This window comes from Podarcis pityusensis (assembly GCF_964106645.2).
Source record: "Podarcis pityusensis genome assembly, chromosome: 17".
Classification (NCBI taxonomy): Eukaryota; Metazoa; Chordata; class Lepidosauria; order Squamata; family Lacertidae; genus Podarcis; species Podarcis pityusensis.
The window spans coordinates 36,796,202-36,820,723 of NC_138042.1; the positions used below are offsets into that span (position 1 = coordinate 36,796,202).

General features: G+C 45.8%; 1 protein-coding gene across 1 annotated transcript in view; it reads right to left on the reverse strand.

Moving 5' to 3' along the window:
• The window catches only part of LOC308466290 (cysteine-rich protein 1-like), a 32,700-nt gene extending 10,641 nt beyond the window's left edge, over positions 1-22,059 (reverse strand). The window contains exons 1-2 of the mRNA XM_080987053.1: positions 21,853-22,059; positions 4,481-4,575 (exon numbers count right to left, since the gene is read on the reverse strand). Coding sequence (XP_080843179.1) covers positions 4,481-4,575; positions 21,853-21,895 — 138 coding nt within the window. The 5' untranslated portion in view covers positions 21,896-22,059. The remainder of the gene's footprint in view (positions 1-4,480; positions 4,576-21,852) is intronic.
• Between the last annotated feature and the right edge of the window lie 2,463 nt (positions 22,060-24,522).

Genomic DNA, 24,522 nt, shown 5'->3' on the forward strand with positions numbered 1-24,522 from the left:
AAGAAATCCTCCACTGGGGGCCAATATGGGATTTCCTCTGAATACGAATAGCAGGTTGAAAGGAAGAATTTCTCCCAAACAATTCACAAAGGTCAGCAACCCAGACAACACAAGAGGCTTCTGCAGTGGAAGCAAAATTAGCAAAATCCTGCAGACTTATTAACCTTCTTTGGGAATGGGCACAGACCTCTTTGGATCCTGATCATTCCTTAAAGGTAAAGGTAAAGGTAAAGGTAAAGGTAAAGGTAAAGGTAAAGAACCCCTGACAGTTAAGTCCAGTCGCAGATGACTCTGGGGTTGCAGCGCTCATCTCGCTTTACTGACTGAGGGAGCCGACGTTTGTCCGCAGAAGTTTTTCTGGGTCATGTGGCCAGCATGACTAAGCCACTTCTAGTGAAACCAGAGCAGCGCATGGAAATACTGTTTACCTTCCTGCCGGAGCGGTACCTATTTATCTACTTGCACTTTTTTGGCGTGCTTTCAAACTGCTAGGTTGGCAGGAGTTGGGACAGAGCAACAGGAGCTCACCTCGTCGCAGGGATTCAAACTGCAGACCTTCTGATCGCCAAGCCCAAGAGGCTCAGTGGTTTAGACCACAGTGCCACCCGTGTCCCTCTTGGTCATTCCTTACCAAACCCCATACTGCCAACACCAGCATATTAAAAAGACGTATGTAATAAACAATCGTAGTGAAGAAAACCATCTAGTGCACTTTGTGCATCCTCAGACCTCTCTAAACAAACTGATGCTTGTAAGATCATGCATAGTAGGCCTGTATTTTTTAAATCTAGAGCTCAATGGTGCAGGAAAAAAATCCAGGGGGGAGGGTATAGAATCTCGGGAAATGATCCTGCAAATGTAAGTTTTTATGCTTCATGACTTGATTCCCCCAAGGATTTCAAATGTGGCTGAAAAGATGCTCAGTATTTTTCCCCTCATCCTGTGGCACATGCTGTGCAAATATTAGTGCTGTTCCATATACAATGAATTTTTCATACATCCCCATGAAGATAACTTGATTTAATGCAACAAAACTGGATCAGACATTCTTCGGGAAACCACTTTACCAGCGATGGTAAGCTGAAATCTCTTGCTTTGGGCTTGCCCTGGAAGAACCGTATTAGAATCGATTCTCTTTTCCATTACCGAGCACAAGAAAGCCATTGCTTCGCAGGTCCCTTTCCCGAATCGGAATGAGAATGTTTCTTGGTCGTTATCTACCCTTCTGACTTCAAGTGATTTAGAGATAATACTTTACTGCTCAACTAAAATTTCTGCACAGATGTCTCCAAGTCAGCTGCATATGAACTACATAATGTTGTCACTGACCCGTGTCTGCTGCAATGACTGCAGGAAGAGGTCCCAGGTTCAATCCATAACACTCCCTGGTTGAGGTGGATAAGACTCCCTGTCTGAAACCCTGGAGAGCTACTGCCAGTCAGAGCTGACAATATTGATCTAGATGGACCCATGGTCCAACTTGATGTAAGGTGGCTTCCCATGTTCCTCTGTCTATGCCTCCAACCCAACCGGGTAATTTAGAAAGAAGATGCTAAGGGCAGCCATGGCCAACCTGGTGCCCTCTATATATTTTGCACTACACTTCCAATCACCCCAGACCATTGGCCATGCTGACCAGGACTGTCAAGTGCTGTAGACCAAAATATCTAGCATACATCAGGTTGAGGAACACTGGTTAGGGCATAGCTGTCAACTGTCCCTTATTTGGCGGGAAAGTCCCTTATCCCAGCGCTGTGTACCGCTGCTGTCCCTTATTGATGATGTCCCTTAAATTTCCCGGGTTTCAAAGGAAGCAGCTCCTCTCCCACCCTCCCTGCCGGCCAGGGAGGAGGGAGGCTCCAACTGTGTTGCTTGGCTGCGTTGCTCACCCAATAAGGAGTCTAAGAACGACTGGGGGGGTGGAGCTTGGATTCCTTGTGCTGATCAAATCGGCCATGTTGCTTGGGGACTCGCCTTTGCTCAGCGCTTCCCAGCGGAGAGGTGACAGTGGTTTTCCTTGCTGCATCCCCTTTGCCGGGTTGCTGCGCTGTGGGAACCACTGCTTGAGGCTTCGTTTGGCTGCTGGCTGGGCTTTCTGCCTTTGGCTTGGAGGGGCTCAGAAGTTGAACATACCTGTGCTTGGAAAATCCCTTATTTTGGCTGCTGATCCCTTATTTTCGAGGCTGCTGGTCCCTTATTTTCAAATCTGTAAGTTGCCAGCTATGGTTTAGGGTTGTCTTGCAGGCAGCTTGTACTCATTGGAACTCTGTCTGTGCACCCTTTCTCCTTTCATTGATGCCATGGCCAATATTACATTTTTTCGACTTGTCATGGTGCTCAGAGATTCATCTTGGAATTGCTGAGGCCAAGGGTGGTTCCCTGTACCATACGCCACCCGTCAGACTTGGCAAGTCTTTTAGCTAGTCTTTGTGCAAGAAAGGGGCTTCCTGACTGAAATGATAAGATGGGGCTAAGCAGATGGGGGCAACCTCCAAACTCAACAGCTTCTTTTGTCTATGAGACAAAAGAAATAGGACACAATCTGGAGCGTACTTAAGAGAGAACAACACTTTGGCCCCCTTGAAGTACTGATGTCAGGATCCCACCCAACCAGAATAAACCCTAGGGAGACCTCTTCTGAACGTGTCATAGATCCCAATGAAAACCTCAGTACTACTGCTATAGTGCTGAGGCACCTCATCTCATGAACTTCTCAAATGGCCCTCTTTCTCTGACGACAGTCCTGCCTCAGATCTCAAGTTCTCCTCTTTCACTCTCTGGACCTCAAGAATAAAGCCTTCAGTGGTCCAGGTAGGAAGTCCAGCGTTGGTACAGAAGTTCTTGTTTGGCTGCCAAAAAGCTTCCTTACCAGGGGTTCCCTTGAGGGAAGGGAGGGCAGGAAGGGAGGAAGTCGGAGAAGATTGAGCTGTGAGCAATGATGAACAGGAAGCAGAGGGGCTGGCAGTGAAGGTAAAAGGTAAAGGTAAAGGTACCCCTGCCCGTACGGGCCAGTCGTGACTGACTCTGGGGTTGCGCACCCATCTCGCTTAAGAGGCCGGGGGCCAGCGCTGTCCAGAGACACTTCCAGGTCACGTGGCCAGCGTGATGAAGCTGCTCTGGAGAGCCTGCAGCAGCGCAGCACACGGAAACGCCGTTTACCTTCCTGCTATAAAGCGGTACCTATTTATCTACTTGCACTTAAGAGTGCTTTCGAACTGCTAGGTGGGCAGGAGCTGGGACTGAACGACGGGAGCTCACCCCGCCGCGGGGATTCGAACCGCCGACCATGCGATCGGCAAGTCCTAGGCGCTGAGGTTTTACCCACAGCGCCACCTGCGTCCCAGGCAGTGAAGGTATAAGCATCTTAATCTCTGTTTGCCTCTTGCTGGGATTACAGATCCCTGTTTGAGCTCCATGCCCATTTCCCTTTGAAACTTCCTTGCTTCCAATACTAGGCACTGGTCATGGCCAACTAGTGATGGGCGTCAAAGGGCAGACTTAGGTTTCACCCTGATGGGATCCCAGAGTGATCCTTTTCCTTTCTCCTATAAACTACAGTAGGAGGCAAAACCCACCTGCCATAATTGTATGGCCTGGGACAAACCTGACAAGAAACTCTGGGGCCGCCTATATCATGACTTTGTGCAGAAGGTCCCAGAATCATCTACAGGCAGGGCTGGGAGAGACCCCAATCTAAGATGAACTACAAGTCAGGCTTATTATGAGGCAGCTTCTTGTGTCCCTACGTACAGAGGTAAGGATGGGAGGAGAAGTTCTGGTTGGTCCACATTTTAATGCAAACCTACCTAATTCACAGTACCCAAAACAAACTGCAAAATGAAGCGCAGCTGTCCTTCAAAATTCTCACTGATCCGAATTCTGCGATGGAGTTCGTCAAACTTCCAAAAATGTGTTCAAGAACGCATGCATTTATTATGGGTAAATCTACATAAAAATTCACATGCTGGTGAGCATAACATGCAATATTAAGGGAAATTGCTTGCAAAAGCATGTATATTAGGCAGAAATGTGTGTCCATTAAGAAGAGATGTGGCAGACGAATCTGATTTGAGGACCTTTGAAAAAACAAATATTTGTGGAAATGTGCCAAACTCAATTTGAGATTGGAGAAAGGAGAGACTGAAATTAACCGATTCGCCCACCTCTGTAGGGAGACCCATTGCATGCCCATACACACTGGGAGCCTTGCAATATCTTCCCTCTGCACACACGTATACCCTCTGCACACACGTGTACCCTTGACAGGCATTTCCCCAGTTTCCAAGTAACCATAGCCTGTGCATCTTCCTTCCCGTCTCCCCAGCCATCACATTAAAGCACTTCTAAGCAGCCTTTGGTGGCAGCAACTCAATCCCAGGCAGGCCTTTGGAAGCGGAGCCCTCCGCCGGGAGAGACAGATTGCTGTCAGGGTGTAGCAAGTCACTGAAGCAGACAGATGGGGTGATGGTTTGTTTCCTACCTCAGCATGCTGGCCAGGGCTGAGCTGCCGTTTGCAATGGTAGCACTTCAGACAAAGGGGATGGTAGTCTTTGCCTAGAGAACGCTTCCGCTCAGCTGTTAAGAGAGGGAAAAGGTATGAGTAATTATACTCCAAGCACCTCATTAATGGAGGAGCATATGTGGAATGCAGCTTTGATCCACGGAATTACTTGCCAAAGTAATTTCAGAATGAAAGGAGTTGTAGAATCTTTTCATGCAGGAACAATTTGCCATTTCCCCCTCCTGTTTTAACACCTTAGTTTTTGCAACATGAATCTTTTTTGAAGTTTGCTCAAACTTTACATATTGGATATTTCATACCTTGCCAGGACAATAAAGGAGCTTTCATCTTCACTTCAATCGCGTGTTGTTTTTCTTTCATATTTTGCCATCTTTTGCACACACAAAAATAATAATATAGTTTACCCCAGGTCACAAACTGTTTAGTTTATATGATTTGTGTTTTCCAATTAGAGGGCGCATAAAACCTTAGAGATGTTCAAGGAAATTCTTCTGAGTGCTCAAGCAAGGGCACCATTTTCTTTGTAGGCCAAAAACTTTGGTCTTTTTGGTATGGGAGGAAAGCAAAAATGAAAAGAGGATTGGCAGTTTTTTACCATTTTTTATTTTTTTTTGCAGCGACACAAGTGTGTTTTATTTTTCTAGTTAGTTAAATTATTACATATACAGTGGTACCTCGGGATGCGAACAGGATCTGTTCCAGAGCCCCTTTCGCATCCCGAACGGAACGCAAGATGCGACAGCGCACATGCGCGGGTTGTGTTTCGCCACTTCTGCGCATGCGCGTGATGTCATTTTGAGCGTCTGTGCATGCGCGAGTGGCGAAACCCGAAAATAATGTGCACCGTTACTTCCGGGTTGCCACAGAGCACATTCAACTTGAGGTATGACTGTACAGGGTGAGTCCTTTAAAAGAGGGCCCATGGATACAGAGTACACATGTTCCACGGGGCCTCTTTTAAAAGACTCACCCTGTATAACCTGCCTTTCCTCCGAAGTAGGCATGAATAGCCCCCTTTTTTATTCTCACAACAACCCTGTGAGGTAGGAGAGAGAATGACCTGGTGCTGAGAGAGAATGACCTGGTTGTGATTCAGCTGAGATATGCACAAACCTTTTCTTCATGCATGGATCCCAGTCACTCCTCCACTTTCACATCCCACAGTTAGACCAGGGAGTGTCCAACTAACCATTGTTTCCCATTGTGTTCAGACTAGGATGTTATGGCTCTCTGCTTCAAAACAAGCCATGCTCTGAACCCAACATCGTATCATACTTTAAGCTCCTGACTTGTACCAAAGCTGAGTCCAGAACCAAAAGCCAATGCCATCGCCTTGTCTCCCACTTGGTGTAGCAGGATCCAGCCAGGACACAAAGCACACTACAGTGGTACCTCGGTTTACGAACTGAATCCATTCCGGAAGTCTGTTCTTAAACCGAAACTGAGGCGCGCTTTCCCTAATGAGGCCTCCCGCTGCCGGTGCCCTTCCACTGTTCGGCTTCTGTTCGTAGACCGAGGTAAAGTTCGCAAACCGGGACACTACTTCCGGTTTTGCAGAGTTCGTAAACCGAATAGTTCGTAAACAGGGCTGTTCTTAAACCGAGGTACCACTGTATTAAGATCAGAAGCAGAACATGTGCAGGGATGCTGAGCCATACTTCCACTCTGCATGTCCTGATCATGCCACTGCTTATTTCTCCATCAACAATTGAACTTCTAAGGCTAAGGGTGCAATCCTAACCCTACTTACCTGGTTACAGGTAGATAGCCATGTTGGTCTGCCGTAGTCGAAACAAAATAAAAAAAATCCTTCCAGTAGCACCTTAGAGACCAACTAAGTTTGTTATTGGTATGAGCTTTCGTGTGCATGCACACTTCTTCAGATACACTTCTGTTTCAGTGTATCTGAAGAAGTGTGCATGCACACAAAAGCTCATACCAATAACAAACTTAGTTGGTCTCTAAGGTGCTACTGGAAGGATTTTTTTTTTATTTTCTTTCGCCTATTTACCTGGGAGTAACTTCTGAGTAGGCATAGGTCTGCTTACCTACTTCCAAGAGGCAGTAGCATTGCCTCCCACCAGCCGACGGAAGCTGCCTGGCTGGTGGAATCCTGGCTGGCAATGGGATAACTCCCCGTCCAGCAGCCAGGAAGATTAAATTCTGCCTTACTGCCTAACTGGCCAATCACAGGGGGTTGTGCTCCTTCTGGGGTAGTTTGTCCACCATCCTGCCTGCAATGGTGGCTACACCCTGGAATCAGCTTTGGAGGCCTGTGCAGGCCTGGTCATCCTCTTATATACCTGCTGGGATTGACAAGGCATCCGACCCTCACCTGAATCTCATAGCTTTCCTGTAGCTGCCTCTGATTAGTTATCATTTAACTTGGGCAAAATAATTAGCATCACACATCATGTGCATGGAACTTTTCTTTATTAGTGTCACTTTGTTTTGTACGATTCCTTGCAAATGAAGGAAAACAACTTTCCTGCTTGTATATGTTGATAATATAATTTTGGTTACTGAGAACAAACAAGATTGTACAAAAACAAAATTGGGTGCAGGCCTGGCCAGGACATAGGCGTCCTGGCTGTGATGAAGGTGACCTGTGTGCGCGCGCTTGCTTGCTTGCTTGATTAACAGCTGTTGGGAACTTCATGGTCCCTGCTCTCCCTTTTTATGGTCTATGTACTGGACCTGGAGACTCCAATAGAGAGCATTCCATGTCAAGAAGGAGGGCAAGTGGGCACCCTATCAAATGACAGAGCAGGAGTTACATAGAGCAGGGCCTTTTCACGGGTGGTGCCCATTGAATGCCTCACTCTTCCCAGACCTGCTCTCTTTTGGCCTGTATTTTGGAGCTTTATAATTTAGGAAGACTTTGTAAGAACTGGTTGACAAGTCTTATCAGTTGCTGACATATGAGCGGATTTTATTTGCTGCTATTCTGGGCTTCTGGTGCACCAGGGTTTACACCAGTGTAATAGAGTTGGCCAGGATGCCAGAAGGGATACAATTTACAAGCTTTCTCCATTATCTGCACAGCAGGGGGTTTTCAGTCAACAGTGCAAAGGCTGAGCTGAAGCATTCCCTGCTGGTTACCTGCTTTCAGCAATAGGGGGCGCTGTTTGGTAGTACCCAATTGGTTAGCTGTCAGATTCTAGAGCTCCCTATTGGTGGCTCTTAGGTAGTTCACAAAATACAGAGTCCATTCATAAAACACAGTGTTCATTCATAAAGCAGTAACATAAATTTCCATTGCTACATATTGGGTGTATATTTCAGCTGTTGAACATACAAAGTTTATGGCCATGCTGTAGTGTAGTGCTTATGTGACTGTGAATAAAATGTGGCTGGGCTCATTGTCTCGGGGTTTGGGGGGGGGGAAGAGGTGACAAAACTGATTTCCAATAAGTGCCACCCTTTATTTCCACAACAAGTCCTTGAGTCTGTACTCTGAATGGTGACACCAGGGACCTAGAAGGTGCACGACTTGTCAGTCCAACCCCTGCACACTCTCATCAGGGCTGACCTTAAGGCAATTTGAGCAATTGGCCCAAAGGGGTCCCTGCACCAGGACAATCTGGATGGATTTTATTTATATCTATAAGATTTTGCAGACTTTAGCTGTGAACTGGGGCCCTACAAAAAAAAAATCAAGTTGCGCCCCACTGCTTCAAATTGGGCCTTACTGGGTCTAATAGTTGCTGGGCCTGAGTTGCCCTGCCTTTGCATGAAGTCTTGGGTTTTCAATTTTGGGAGAGGGGAGACTGTGGCACTGAGGAGAGGTCAGGCTGGTGAGACCCCCTAGACGTAGAGGCCCAAGTTGCCCTGGCCTCACATGAAGTCTTGGGTTTGCAATTTTGGGAGTTGTGGTACCTGGCCACGCAATTAGAATTGTGCTGTAAGCCATCCAAGGGTCTTAAAAAGCCAGAATCACCCCTGATGTTTTGCATTCATCCAGGCACAGGGACCTGTGGTCTTTGAGATGCTGTTAGACTGCAACTCCCATGAGCCTCGGCCATCATGGCCTATGGTCAGGAATGATGGCAGTTGGAATCCAACCAGGGCCTTTTCAGTAGTGGCGCCCGCCCTGTGGAACACCCTCCCATCAGATATCAAGGAAATAAACAGCTATCTGACTTTCAGACGACACCTGAATGCAGCCCTGTATAGGGAAGCTTTTAATGTTTCATGTCTTATTGTGTTTTTGTTGGAAGCCATCCAGAGTGGCTTGGGCAGCCCAGTCAGATGGGTGGCATACTGATATTATTGCTGTTGTTGTTGTTAGTCACAAGTTCCCCATCACAGCATAAGTCCATAACAAGCAACAAATCTTTACTAATAGAGACATTCCGTCCTGACCCCTTCTGCTCACATGCTATCACTCTCAAAAAAAAGTGGAAGGAGATTTGTACTAACACGAACTCATCTAATTTCCTCTGACACAATATTTAAAAATTCATGTATGTAGCTGCAGGATGTGATGCTGCCGCGACAGAAATATAGGTTAGGCATGGGGGTTGCAAAGGTTCACAGTGAAAATCCCCACCTCTTTAAGCCAGGCAGGATCAGGTCCGAACTTCTGCTCCTAGAGCAACACCCGCACCCCAATTCTCCTTTCAACTTTCATAGGTCTGTACCCCAAGGCAGAGGAAACCGGTGCAAGTTCACATTTTGCTTTTTTGCTTGCTTGTAGTCATGAGGCAAACTAAGCACACTGCTTACATACAAAGGAGCCTCATATCAAAAAAGATCAGTGCTATTTCAGGTTTAGGAAGGGAATTGAGGGTAGGCAGGTTTAAAAGGAAAACATGATTATTATTCATTTAACCTTGCTATACATTTAACAGGCAGACATTCAGGCTAAAACCTTAACTGGGAGTCTGTGTGAAGAGCAGACCAGATCATGGCAGGGAAGGGACTAAAAGACCATTTTGTACTAAAGGCAGTTAAGGAGTGGAGATAGAAATGTAATAAATAAATACCGGCTAAGTAAAGAAATATGGGGAAACTTCTAAATAATCAAATATTCATTGTTGTAGGATCTACACTTTGGAATTCCATTCCCATTGATATGCTATATTGTTTTCAGCGCCAGCTAAAATGTATTTTGTTTAAGCAAGCCTAGCCATACATGTAAATTTGACGTGGTTTAATATGTAATTTCATTATATAATGCATGTTTTAAAACTGCTGTTTTCATTTTGAACATTTTTTTAAGGTGAGCTTGTTTTTAGCATCTGATTCTCTCAGTTAACTTAATGTATATTTTATGGTTCATGTAAACCGCTTAGAAATTTTGATGATTAGGCCATATGTAAAACCTTATAAGTAAATAAAATTGCTAAAGATAACATGGTGCTGAGACTTGAGGTTCACCAGTGTAAGGGGGAAGACGGATGCACAATACACTTGTGAGCTTTGTCTGCCTCAGCTATCAACGGGTTCTGCACATACTCTGGACCATAGCCAACATATTAAAATATATATTGGAAACCTGCTGCAAAATATAGGCAAGCTCTCATCCAAAATTACTTTTCATTTAACAGTTGAAAACTGAAAAAAAAGAGAGAAAGGTAAAAGAAGCTCTATCGGTTCCCAATCCAGATTATTTTTATCTTTCATCTCATTCCTTCCCTTGGTATGTACCTTCTGTGATTAATAATGGAGCCATCTGATCCTGGAAAATAAATCTGTCAGCGGTTTTGTCCCATCACCTTCCAACAGGATGTGCTGGGACTTATTAAATGCACAACACATCAGTCACACTCTAAAAACACCACACTCCCCTTCGTTAAGCTCAATTGCCGGGGATGCTACCAAAGGCCTCCACACTCAGCACAGTACGTCCTCGCCGCCTTAGGGAAAAGGCTGTTCTGGAACAAACTGACTGTTTCGCTGCCCTTGCTGAGGTGAAGCATTAGTAAGCAGGTGAACACATCCCTCAAAGGAAGCCCATTCGCATCCAGAGTCTGTAGAGGGCTCCACTTCCTATCAAATACAAATCCGACGCCGAAAACAGTGCATCGTCTCTATTCAGCTGTGCCCACAAACTCCACTGTCTACCTCACTTCTCCTAAACCACCCTCAGGTCCAGTTCAAGGACATTTGCAGCCGGGTGTGGGGGAAAAACAAAGGGAACACACACGCACACACCCTCTCCCCGCCAACAAGTCAAGTTGCCATAGTACCCAAGGCCAGCCGAGTTATTTTGGCACCCGAGGCAGAAAATCCCCCAACCTCCTCTCTTCCCAAGAGTACAAATACAAGGAGAATAAACGACATAGGTAACAATTTGCTGCCGTTTTCTGAACACCTAAAATCAGCCACCTGAGAATGCTCTGGCCCTTCTCCCAGCAAAAAAAGCAAGAAGCTGACCTGGGATCCTAACTGAATTTTCCAATTTGCTTCTAACCACAGGTGCTCGGTTGCCCCCAAGATGGGGGCAGGACGTCACACGTCGCATGTGTGTCACATCGTGTGACGTCACGCCTGTCTTCCAATGTCCTGCAGGCTGGATCGGCACGGCCTAGCAGAAAACTGTACTGGCCTGGCCTGCGCGGTGTCGAGAGATGCTGTGCAGTCCAGCGTAACCTCATGGCAGGCCACGCCACTCGCTCAGCATCTCCCAACCCCTCGCAGGCCAGGCCAGCCTTCTGTTGATGCTCTGCCACACTTCACTTGGCGGTTTTGCGTCTTCTGCTCCCTCACTAATTCTTAGCAGGGGGCTCAGCCCCCTGAATATTGAGGGGGCTGATGACACCTCTGCCCCCTAGAGTTGGTGCACCTGGTTCCAACCTGTTGAGGAGGAGGAGGAGGAGGAGGAGGAGGAGGAGGAGGAGGAGGAGGAAGAAGAAGAAGAAGAAGAAGAAGAAGAAGAAGAAGAAGGAGAAGTGTACCATTGCAACTGAAGCAATTTTTGAAGCAGAGTAGGGGCGTGGGTGGCGCTGTGGGTTAAACCACAGAGCCTAGGACTTGCCGATCAGAAGGTCGGCGGTTCGAATCCCCGTGATGGGGTGAGCTCCCGTTGCTCGGTCCCTGCTCCTGCCAACCCAGCAGTTCGAAAGCACATCAAAGTGCAAGTAGATAAATAGGTACCACTCCGGTGGGAATGTAAACGGCGTTTCTGTGTGCTGCTCTGGTTCGCCAGAAGCGGCTTAGTCATGCTGGCCACATGACCTGGAAGCTGTACGCCGGCTCCCTCGGCCAGTAAAGCGAGATGAGCGCTGCAGCCCCAGAGTCGGTCACAACTGGACCTAATGGTCAGGGGTCCCTTTACCTTTACCTACTTCAGGGGTCACTACTATGGCACACAGAAGAATAATACCTGCCAGCACTGAGATGGTAAACACTAAGCAGATTATGCAGCTGAAATGACAGAGCAGTGCAGAGCAGTTACTGGCGCTAGAAGCGCCCATTCCCTTACACTCTGATTTGGAAGGATGTTTAGGGAATGAGAATTGGCAGGGACGACTGCCCCATTGGCGTCACTCCTGCTTGCTTGTTTGTATCCTGCCAGCCATGTGGAGCTGGCATCAGGCACTTGCTTCATGCTGTGAAGGGACTTCCCTCACCCGCTAAGTCTGGATGGGGCAGAAGAGAGCAAAAAGGAGCACCCCATTAATTCAGCTGGTTGTTTGTTGCCTGCCAGCCATGTGGAGCTGAAGGCGGGTCCTTATTTTGCCCATGGAATGGCTTTTCTGAAGGTGAGTTGCTTTCTCTACGTGTGTGTGATTGGCAAAGAGGCAGATATGTGTGCAGTGTGTGTGGAGGAGGGGCAGAGGTGTGTATATGTGATCTATGTGTATGTTTGGTCTGTGTGAGCGGGAGAGGTGTATGTTGTGGAGCTGATACTGCACGGGTGTTTGTGTGGTCTGCAAAAGCGAGAAAGAGATGCACTTCTGCAGAGAGCGAGAGATGTGCATTTGGTTTGCATGTGAAAAAGAGAGGGGGGAGGTTTGTGTGGTCTTTGTGGTTTCTGTGTGTGTGAGAGAGAGGGGGCAGATGAATGTATGGCTGTATATATGCGAAGTGTGTTTGTATGAGTGAGTATGAAAGAAATGTAAGTGTGCCTGATCTGTTTGTGCAAGAGAGAGAAAGTGGTGTAGCTGCCAAGTATTTTCCCCTAGTACTGGGGAAATATCCTTGTCATTGTTAGACGACAACAGCATCATTCTATGTGGGCAGCAGGGAATCAATACAGTGGTACCTCGCAAGACGAATGCCTCGCAAGACGAAAAACTCGCAAGACAAAAGAGTTTTCTGTTTTTTGAGTTGCTTCGCAAGACGAATTTCCCTATGGGCTTGCTTCGCAAGACAAAAACGTCTTGCGAGTTTGTTTCCTTTTTCTTAAAACCCGTTAAAACCGTGCTTCGCAAGACGAAAAATTCGCAAGACAAAAAAACTTGCAGAACGAATTAATTTCGTCTTGCGAGGCACCACTGTATTGTGAGATCTTCACAACTGGGACAGGTAACTTCCCAAGGCAAAGCAACAACAGCAGCAGTACAGTGCCACCTTGGGTTAAGTACTTAATTCGTTCCGGAGGTCCATTCTTAACCTGAAACTGTTCTTAACCTGAAGAACCACTTTAGTTAATGGGGCCTCCCGCTGCCGCCACACCACCAGAGCACGATTTCTGTTCTCATCCTGAAGCAAAGTTCTTAACCCGAGGTACTATTTCTGGGTTATTGGAGTCTGTAACCTGAAGCGTATGTAACCCGAGGTACCACTGTACTTTCTCTAATGTTGTGTTATGCCAGGACTCCATGGCAGCCATTTTGTGACCAGAACTCACACAGTACTTTCTCCAAATTTGAAGTGTGCCCTCTGGTCCGAAAAGATTGGTAATTCTTGGTCTACCTTATAAAGATTATTGAGAGATAATATGCACAACGTGCTGCGACCACTTGAAATGTGCCACATAAATGTTTGTCATCATTATCAAGAAAATTGACAAAATCACAGAAACACCCAAAACATGGATAATTGTATAAATTTATTGTTTAACAAAAGAAGACAATGTGTAAAATAAGTATATAATGTCTCCCCTTTCACCCCACCAAAGTAACATCACTGCCTGTCCTCATAACCACTCAGGCAGAAGTTTTGCTCATGTTCTCAATTTTGAATCATGTTAATTTTGAATCAGCTGCTTGTATCTTTAAATTTTAAATCTGGAAGTGGTCTTTGCAGTATATGTTGAGGCATGCTTTGCTAAAATTTTCAATAATGTAATATATTCCATTGCTCTGTTTTTCACTCACTGATCACTTTTTTTAATATTGCAAGTTGAGTACCCTGTAAGAAAATAAAGCGCCCAAGGACATACATAGAAAAGGCAAAGTAATAGAAGAAACCAATTTGATTGTTACAAATGGGGTATGGGAGAGAGAGAGCAGAGTATCCTAAGTGCATATATAGTAAAGGTAAAGGGACCCCTGACCATTAGGTCCAGTCGCGAACAACTCTGGGGTTACAGCGCTCATCTCGCTTTATTGGCCGAGGGAGCCGGCGTACAGCTTCCGGGTCATGTGGCCAGCATGACTAAGCCGCTTCTGGCGAACCAGAGCAGCGCACGGAAATGCCGTTTACCTTCCCGCCTGAGCGGTACCTATTTATCTACTTGCACTTGGATGTGCTTTCAAACTGCTAGGTGGGCAGGAGCAGAGACCGAGCAAAGGGAGCTCACCCCATCGCGGGGATTCGAACTGCCGACCTTCTGATCAGCAAGTCCTAGGCTCTGTGGTTTAACCCACAGCGCCACCCGTGTCCCTTAAGTGCATATATACCTGGGTTTAAATTGCTAATATCAGTGGTCAGTTTAGTTCCTTTCTTCCTCTTTGTGCTTCTCTTGTCATCCTAAATATTCTCCTGTCACATTCTTCCTTGCAAAGTCAAAATACTGGCAAGCAAACAAGCTTTGTAAGGTCATGTTGTGCCCATAAGCATTCATTAACGGAAGGGATTTCACAGCCAGGACTCAGACACACAGTCATTTCTGACAGCATTTAGAGTACCATTAGCATGCCGCCAGTATTAATTACTCCTGATAGGAGTATTTACTTGACCAAACACCGCAGCAGTGGTAATAACTCCTGTGGTATTAGGGAACCTATGGCGATATGAAAATACTACCAGCGGTAACCATTTCCATAACCATCAAGACTTAATTACACCCATGATTTAGCAGGAGTGTAATTAATATGGGTGAAATTTGCAAATGAGTTAATTCTATCGGATATTATTCATCCCACCTGTAACAGTTTCAGGGTGTTGTTTTACTTTCGCAGCTCTGACTTTGGCCTCATGACTCAGGTTGTAATCAAAGATGGAGAACTTTTGCAGATATTGCTGAACTCTTACTCCCATCAGTTTCCAAACAGCGTCGCCAATGCTCAGAGATGATAGGAGTTGTAGTCCAACGGCATATGGAGGCTTATAGGTGTGGTGTATCAACAGTGCTATTTTTCTAGAAAAAGAGGTGCCGGAACTCACCATGAACGCCTCCCTTGTTCTTGTCTAATGGTAATGGTGCCCACCTGAGAGGTGCTGGAATTGAGTTCCGGAGAGTTCCAGCTGAAAAAAAAGCCCTGTGTCTCAGCCATATGAGGAACTGCTGAGTCTCCTCTCAGGAAGTGTACTGTTTAGTTTCAGTTCGGCATTAAAAGCAGCAAGGTTCCCCATCCCTGTTCTAAAACTATTAATGGACATTGGGAATAATGGAAACAGGAAGAAGAGTGGATCACAGTCTTTGAGGGCTCACCTATATTTCCACTTGCCCCCATGCCTAGAAACCATGGGTCTGAGTGGTTTTTTGCTTGTCCTGTGCCTTCTATAGACAGGTCTGAGCCGTTTTGCTTTTGCCTTTGCTCTCAGAAAACCAGCTCTTTGGCACGAAATTGGAACAAACGGCAATGCACAGAAACCCTGAATGGTGTTCGTTCTGATTCAGTGCTAAACCACAGTTTTTCCCAGGGGAAAGCAGCAGGGGAAATGGAAGAGCAGATGAGCCCTAAAGTGGCCATCACACTATCCTCCTTTCTATCTATTCAGCTACATTCTGTGTTTACAGCATGTGTGATTCTGAAGGCTGTGTTCAACCACAGAGAGACAGTGTGTGTGATTCTACTAAATCAACCCGACACAGCTGTTACCTGTGAGAAAATTGCACTAATATTTATTTTATCACTTTTGGGGAGAGGTTAGAGAGAGCGGGAAGGAGAGAGAGAAAGAAATAGTAAGTCTTGAGAAGCCAAGAGCTGGCACCAGAAAGCCAATTGGCCAGTTTATTTTTACTGGAAATCTACAACCTGGAAAGTTTCTGAAGTAGAATGAGAGCACACAAAAGCTAGTTACGAAAAGCATCCTGCCAAGTGCCTTGTGACAGTGCCAGCCTTGAGTCAGCCGTTTCCCCAGTCTGGCAAAAACAAGAGCATTGAAACAGTGCTCTTAAGTGCTCAAAGCACCACACATACCTTATCTCAATGATCTTTACAAGAACCCTGAAGATTAGCTCTGTGGCCCCCATATGACAAATGCAAATTGAGAAGAAAGGGTGGGGGAGATGTTGGATGAGATTCATGAAGTTTGAACCAGGTGCTAACTCATTCTTACAAACCAAGACTGTGCAAACGTTACAAAGTTTACTTGAGTAATATAATGCCCAAGAAGGTGAGCTGTTGATCCAGGAAGATTCCTGTTCAAATCTTGGCTCTGCCATGAACTTATTCATTGTCCACAGAGGCTCTTCCCCATCTTCAATATGGAGATATTGACCTACCTTACAGAGTTTTTGTAAGGGCCACTGAGCTACCAATTTGAAACACTTTGAGCACACTCAAATGCACCATACGAAGGGATGGTGATGACAGAAGAAGAACTTTGAACACCACAGAAGTTCCGAATAAAACAAATGCCTTTCAGACCAGAGAGAGAGTAAGACATTTCAAAGGATGGAGAATGGGAGGACACAAAACCAATCCCATCCTCATTGTTGTTGTTGTTGTTTAGTCATTTAGTCGTGTCCGACTCTTCATGACCCTCTGGACCAGAGCACGCCAGGCACTCCTGTCTTCCACTTCCTCCCACAGTTTGGTCAAACTCATGCTGGTAGCTTCGAGAACACTATCCAACCATCTCGTGCTCTGTTGTCCCCTTCTCCTTGTGCCCTCCATCTTTCCCAACATCAGGGTCTTTTCCAGGGAGTCTTCTCTCCTCACGAGGTGGCCAAAGTATTGGAGCCTCAGCTTCAGGATCTGTCCTTCCAGTGAGCACTCAGGGCTGATTTCCTTAAGAATGGATAGGTTTGATCTTCTTGCAGTCCATGGGAATCTCAAGAGTCTCCTCCAGCACCATAATTCAAAAGCATCAATTCTTCGGTGATCAGCCTTCTTTATGGTCCAGCTCTCACTTCCATACATCCTCAGGCATCCCTAAATCGATGGTCAGACCTACATAATTCAAGTCACATAACAAAAGAAGAGGCTGCTGGATCAGGCCAATGGCCCATCTAGTCCTGCATCCTGTTTTCACAGTGGTTGACCAGATACTTATAGGAAACCTGCAAGCAAGACTTGGGCGCAACAACATTCTGCCCACCTGTGATTTCCAGCAACTGATATTCAGAGGAATGGTGTCTCTGAAAGTGGAGGTTGACTATAGCCATCATGGCTACCAGCAGACAGAAACTGGTGCATGTACTCATCACCCCAGGTTTTCGGGAGCAATGCAACATGTCACCTGTTTATTCAACCATCTTGCATGCCCAAATGGGAAAGAGAAGGGCAAGGAGATGACAACTGGTTTTCTCATATTATTTATTAAGAGTATCAGTGGGAGTCTGATGGTGCGCTGCAGAGGTGGAGAACCTTTTTTTAACCTAAGGCTGAGCAACCTTCTGCAGACCATATGGGGCTAATGGGTTTAGCCAGATCCAAAAACTTGTAGAGCAACTGGATGTGGCTCATTCTCCCTGGACCATGGACTGCATCCCAGTCATGCAGGTACCAGATATTCCTACACCTCTGTCCATACACAGCTCCACCCACGTAAGCAAGAAGCACTATTGCTGTTCAAGGACATATCCCAAGGAGAATGCAGCTGGTAGGGAGGAAGTCCAGAAAGGAGCAGCCTGGGGGGCCTGATAGAGAGTCCTGGAGGGCCACATTTGGCTCTGAGGCTCTGCATACCTCCTGTAGTGAAAGGAGCAACCACACACTGGTCAAAAGGTCTTTTGCTGCACAGCTATTGAGCTCCCAGGAACATCCACTGGCAACTCACTTGGTGAGCTGGGGGCAGTGACTGCAGGTGTCTCACTGAAAATTGACATCAGATTGCGCTCATTTTAGAGCTCTCCTTTTGCTTGTGCTCTGTGGTTTGTAAATGTTTGCCTCGCATTTCAGTGCTGCTGCTTGACATCTTCAAAGCTTCCTGTTTGTGACCTGTTCTTCCTGTTTCTGCTACACTTGCTACCTTCTGACTGTTGTGGCTTCCTGAATGCCCAGCCTTGCATTACTTCCATGACATCAACACCTTGCCTGGTTTTCCCTCTGAGCAAAACAGGCTAGTCCAGGGGCTCCCAAACTGTGGCCTGTGGACCACCCGTGGTCCACAAGCTTCATTCCGGTGGTCCACGGCATGTTCTCATTAACAGTCATATAGTTTTTTATTGCTCCTTTTATTTCTGATATTGTATTTAATTGCATTACAATGCTAATTCTGTGGAATTCAAACTGCAATATAAGAAATGAAAGAAGCAATTAAAAATGCAATTAAAAATCACACATCATCTAGCACATATCACAATTTGCTATGACAGGGAGAAAAATCGTTAAATGGTCCACCAAGATCCTCAGCAATTTTCAAGTGGTCTGGGGTGGTGAGGGGGTACAACTTGGGAACCACTGGGCTAGTTTACAGAGGCCAGGAGTGTGTTTTGAGAAGGAGCTGAGATGTTCTGGGTTCAAATGTATGTCCATCAGTGAACACACTAGATGGTTTTAGGCAAACAATACAGCTTCCAGCTTCCCTCCTCCATCTTATGACACAGGTCATAATACCAGCCTAGCTTAAAGGTAAAGGTAAAGGGACCCCTGACCATTAGGCCCAGTCGTGACCGACTCTGGGGTTGCGGCACTCATCTCACTTTATTGGCCGAGGGAGCCGGCGTACAGCATTCGGGTCATATGGCCAGCATGACTAAGCTGCTTCTGGCGAACCAGAGCAGCGCACGGAAACGCCGTTTACCTTCCCACCGGAGTGGTACCTATTTATCTACTTGCACTTTGACGTGCTTTTGAACTGCTAGGTTGGCAGGAGCAGGGACCGAGCAATGGGAGCTCACCCCGTCGCGGGGATTCGAACCGCCGCCTTCTGATTGGCAAGTCCTAGGCTCTGTGGCCCACCAGCCTAGCTTACACAGTTGTAATAATGACTGAGACAGCTGTGGAGACCTTTGGGTAGTTGGGAAGAGTGCAATACTAATATCAAGTATTATTAAATAGGGGGGTGGGAGTTGACCATTGGGTACTTGTAAAAAAGAAGATTACAAATTAATAGACTGAAGAACAGAACAAAATAATCTTCTAGGACTGATAGTGTGAGGTGACTCAGGGAGCTTCATCTTTGTCTGGGGATTTATATCCCTTGCCCAAGCCCAACCCTAGTCCATAACCCCTCCAAATTCAGGAGTAGTGCTGAATTCCACTACAATAATAATAATAATAAAATTTATTTATATCCCGCCCTCCCCAGCCGAAGCCGGGCTCAGGGCGGCTAACAACAACAAATAAATAAAATAGTACAACATTCTAAAATCATTTCATTATAAAATTAATTCAAATCAAATTGATGGCAACCATTAGGCTACAAGTGGAGGCCAGGCCAGATTCCTGGAATTTAGTAGAAGCAACCCAATTTCTGGGTCAGCCATTTTTGAGAGGCCTTCTCTGAGAAGCCCTCCTAGCATGTTTTGGGGGCTGTGGTACTTTGTGGGTTGTAGGCTAGAAGCAGTTTGTCTCAAGTGTCTGCCAAAGCAAGCACTTTGAACATTTCCTACCATCCGAATCCAATAATTAACTCCCAGCAAAAGTTTGGCTTCACTGTCTATGCTGTTGCTGAGAAGAGCCATAAAATGGGAAGAAGCAACATTTCCACTGAGGGCCCCTCCAGACGGGTGTTTTAGTGCAGGTACGTTCTTCAATATGCTGTTGACACAGCAATAGCGCATTAGTTGTGTGTTCATTTTTCTTTAGTTTGTTCTGGGATGCTTCCCCTGCGCTACCACATTGTTGCTGTCTGGAGGGGTTACAGCATAACCAAAGCAGGGCAAAAACTAAACCGGAACAGTTATGCTCTAAAAAGTCATGGGGTTTCAGGAGGAGTTGTAGGATATGCACAGCTTGGAAATGAAGCGTTGTGACCACTCCACAACTTTTGCAGGCCCAAAGAGAATTGAAAGTAGGATTGTGTGTGACCACTCTGACAGCATCTTGAGCACAGATGATCATCAATGTGCAAATAAAATGGATTTCTGTAGGCACCCTGCAAGTGACCCACAGATTTGCTTTCCTGCTTGCTCCATACCCTCTTCACATCCTATTCTGTAGGTCCCTGTTGAAGCAACTGCAGAATTTTGCAGAGTAAGAAAATGTGACTCAGCCAATTTTGCTATTTTAGCTATTGGAGGCTTCTTGACTTTGCCTGGGCGGAATTACAGAAGGAGCCCACGTTACAAGACCAGTTCTTTATCTTGCTTATGACTTCATATGCAACTTTCTTCTGATATATTTCACGAGAAAGGTAATATAACCTTCTGAAATGGGTGTATTATGCAACTATTCATTTTTTTTCTTGTCATGGTTGGAATAGTTCTCCATAGCACCCAAATTGGCTTCAGCATGGGAACTGCCATTTTTACAGAAACGAATAGTTCTCAGTGCCTTTGTGGGGTGGAGTTGAAGGAAGACTGATGTTGGCACAACAGAAGCCATACAGAGCACTTCAAATTTAGGGTCAGATGTACACTCTTTACGGAAAAACAAAAGTGGAATGATTAGGCAGTTCGGCTGAAAAAGTCCAGAGCTCAAACAATGAGGCAGCCGTATAGGGTTTGTTCTTCTGTTCAGAACCCCCCCCCCCACTTATTTTGTACGCTGTGTTAAACTTCAAAGACCAGAAAGAGAATTAGCAAAGAGGTTGTGGCCACATAGCAGACAGAGAGCCCAGAAGCAAAAGGACAAGGTTTTCCTAACGTGAAAGAAGACCTCCCAAATTTCTCCATATCCAACTCTTTCATGACAGAGAATTTGCACCGGAGTTATTAAAGGAGTATTGAAAGCTGCCTTATACTAAGTCAGACCATTAATCCATCTAACTCAGTATTGCCTACACCAGTGTTTTCCAGACTTGGGTCTCTAGCTGTTTTTGAACTATAATTCCCATCATCCCTGACCACTGGTTCTGCTAGCTAGGGATGATGGGTGTTGTAGTCCAAAAAACAGCTGGAGACCTAAGTTTGGGAAACGTTGGTCTACACTAACTGGCAGTGGCTCTCCAGAATGTCAAGCAATCCTCCCTGGAGATTCTGGGGGTTGAACATGAGACATTCTGCATGTAAAACAGATGTTCTGCCACTGAGCTGTAGACCCTTTCAGAACCTCCTCTTTTTCTTTCTTTTCTTTTCTTTTTTTGATGGGGTAACCTCCTAGACCATAAAGAAGGCTGATCGCCAAAGAATTGATGCTTTTGAATTATGGTGCTGGAGGAGACTCTTGAGAGTCCCATGGAATGCAAGAAGATCAAACCTATCCATTCTGAAGGAAATCAGCCCTGAGTGCTCACTGGAAGGACAGATCCTGAAGCTGAGGCTCCAAAATTCCTCATGAGAAGAGAAGACTCCCTGGAAAAGACCCTGATGTTGGGAAAGATGGAGGGCACAAGGAGAAGGGGACGACAGAGGACGAGATGGTTGGGCAGTGTTCTTGAAGCTACCAGCATGAGTTTGACCAAACTGCGGGAGGAAGTGGAAGACAGGAGTGCCTGGCGTGCTCTGGTCCAGGGGGTCACGAAGAGTCGGACACGACTAAACATCTAAACAACAACAACAACCTCCTAGAGCAGCAGATCTGGAGGCAAGTTAATATGAAACCTAATCTCAACACATACCCATACAAAGACACCCCCCCCAGTCATCAGTTTTTTAACCATGAGCATTTCAGACTTACCATCCTCACCAGAGCCTCAAAGTACTGCCCTTAATTTCTAGCCTTATGAACTCACAAGAGAGCTGCAGTTTAAATACAGTGAGGAGAGAGAAATAAACTTACCAAAGTAGACTGGTTTTCCACACACGGGGCAATATGAAATCATCGTTCGTCTTCCTTCAGGCCCCTCTCAACGCTCCTCAGCACCGTCTGAATCAACAGGAGTCTGTTCGCTTGGACTGACAGGAAAACCATGGCTGGGCCAGGGTGGTGAGCAATGTGCTCTGCACTTTCAGTCAGGATGTTGTGGTTATAAGTAAATGAGCGAGCACATTGTTGTGTTAGTGACAGGGCTGAGGAGAGGGAACCAAGCAAGTAACTTCTCATTTAAACAAAGGTATTGGCCTTTCGAGTCTGATTTTGCAACAGTAATCCATGCTTTAAGTCACATCACGTTTAGATTACTGTGATGCGCTCTTCATGGGGTTACCCTTGAAGAACATTCAGAAGATTCAGTTAGTGCACATAAACTAGATTCTGGCTTAGTGGAGTGTGTAACCTGAAGCGTATGTAACCTGAAGCGTATGTAACCCGAGGTACCACTGTATTACAATATTCAAAGATCTGTACTTCCCTTGGAAGAGGCATTGACTGTTAAACCGTTCTGCAAATTGTAGTTCTCTATGGGGAATATGGTCGTCTAACGACGCTTAGCACCATTCAGTTCCCAGCGTTCTTTTGGGGGTGCCATGACTGTTTAAAGTGGTATGATAGTGCTTTAAATGTCTAGCACAGAAGGGGCTTAACTCAGGGGTGGCTAACCTGTGGCCCTTTAGATGCTGCTGAACTTCAACTCTAATCAACCTTGACTCTGCTGGCTGGGGCTGATCAAAGTTGGAGCCCAGCATTTGGACAGCCATAGGTTTTCCTACCCCTGTTCATAAATTCCTTCCCATTTTTTAAAAAATTCAAAAAACATTTATTCAAAAGTTACAATACAATACATGTTCAATCAATATAACCCTTCCACAGACACCTCAGTGATGATGGTGGCATTAAAATATACTGTTCTTCTTCAATAAAAAAGAAAAAGGAAGACCAGATCGTGTCAAAGGTATCATTTTTTGGAAATTCCTTTGATTAGTCGCCAATAGTATGTGAGGCGTTCTGATGCTATTAAACCCAAGCCTCTATTGGTGTTTTAGAAGTTTCCTTTCATTGTTGGGCAATAATTAGTCTAGCTACTGTGATCAGGAAGGAAATTAATTCTTTAGATTTAAGGGTAGAATGTGGGATCAAATCTAATGATAATAAGGCATGTGATAAATTAGGAGGGATAGATTGTTTAGTGATTTTGGAGGTCAGGTTAAAAACTTTCCCCCAAAAGGCTTGGACCATGGTACACTCCCATCAAACATGAAAACAGGAACCTCGTTCTCCACAGCCTTCCCAACATAATGGTGAGCTTAAAGGATTTATATCTGCAAGGGGGTTCAATGCCGCCGAAATATATTTTTAAGGGAAATTTCCTGGAGGTGAGCCGAAATTGTTTTCAAAGATGGATTTTGCCATATTGATTCCCATGCTTTTTCACTTACTGAAATTCCTGTATCTGTTTCCCATCCCAGAGAGGAGGGTTTCATAACACAACAGAATCAACACCCAGCTGGTTAACAATAGTATAATCCTCCCCGCTGTGTAACAGGACTTTACAGATAACCAGCTTTGTTTACGTGTGTGCTCCGCTTGATAGATGGTGGAGTGTATTCACCCTACGTTGGAAGACTGGGCTGAGCAAAGGGTAAAACTGACAAATGGGGGGTTGGTGGGAGGCAGCAGGAGGCCGAGGCAATAGTGAAACTGAGTCCATCAGTGTCTATTTGCGATTTGCATATGCTGCAGTGAAAGGAATGTAGCAGCTGGTGACAAAGCTAATGAGCCATAGTTATATAATGAAAATTAGTTTGCTCTCGCAGAGAGTATAGCTGAAGTCAGGCTAAACCTGCAACGTCTTAAAGGTGTGTGTTTCCTCCTATACATGGCAATGCAGCTATTCCCCCCTGGTATCAAGGCTGCCTGGAGGGCCAAATGAGAAGATGCATCACAGTGATCTCTACTGGATCACCTTCTTTTCATTTGAATAGCTGTCATAGGTGCAACCGGATGGGATTAGGACTATGGCAATGAGGGAGAGGGGAATAATGTTTTCCTTCTGGACTGTGTAAATTTCCTATGTGCAAGCATGCGTGCGTACACATGCTCAGTGGCGTAGCGTGGGTTGTCAGCACCCGGGGCAAGGCAAGTAATTTGCGCCCCCTAACCCTGAGTGAGCCAGGTAGGGGCAGAGAGCTGCGAGTGCGAGCGCGCCCCCCCCAGATGTTGCGCCCGGTGCGGCCGGCCCCCCCTGCACCACCCACGCTACGCCACTGCACATGCTTGCCACATTTGGAAAAATGGACAGCGCCTGTACGTCTTCCTTAACAGGAAAAATGGCAGCTTGTGAGGAGAATGAGATTATAGCTTGAAACACAGCAAAGCCATTCCCCCCCCCCTCCTGTGTTTCAAGTTGCATTTTTACAATTGTTGTGCACACCAGAGAGGTGCTTGCATACCCTCCAGCATTTTTCTGGTGAATTCAGAGGTGTCCTATCCAATACTGCTACTAATGCTACTACTGCTGCTGCTGCTGCTACTACTAATGTTATTATTTATACCCCGCCCATCTGACTGGGTTGCCCCAGCCACCATTAAACATGAAAAAACTTCCCTATACAGGGCTGCTTTCCAGTGTCT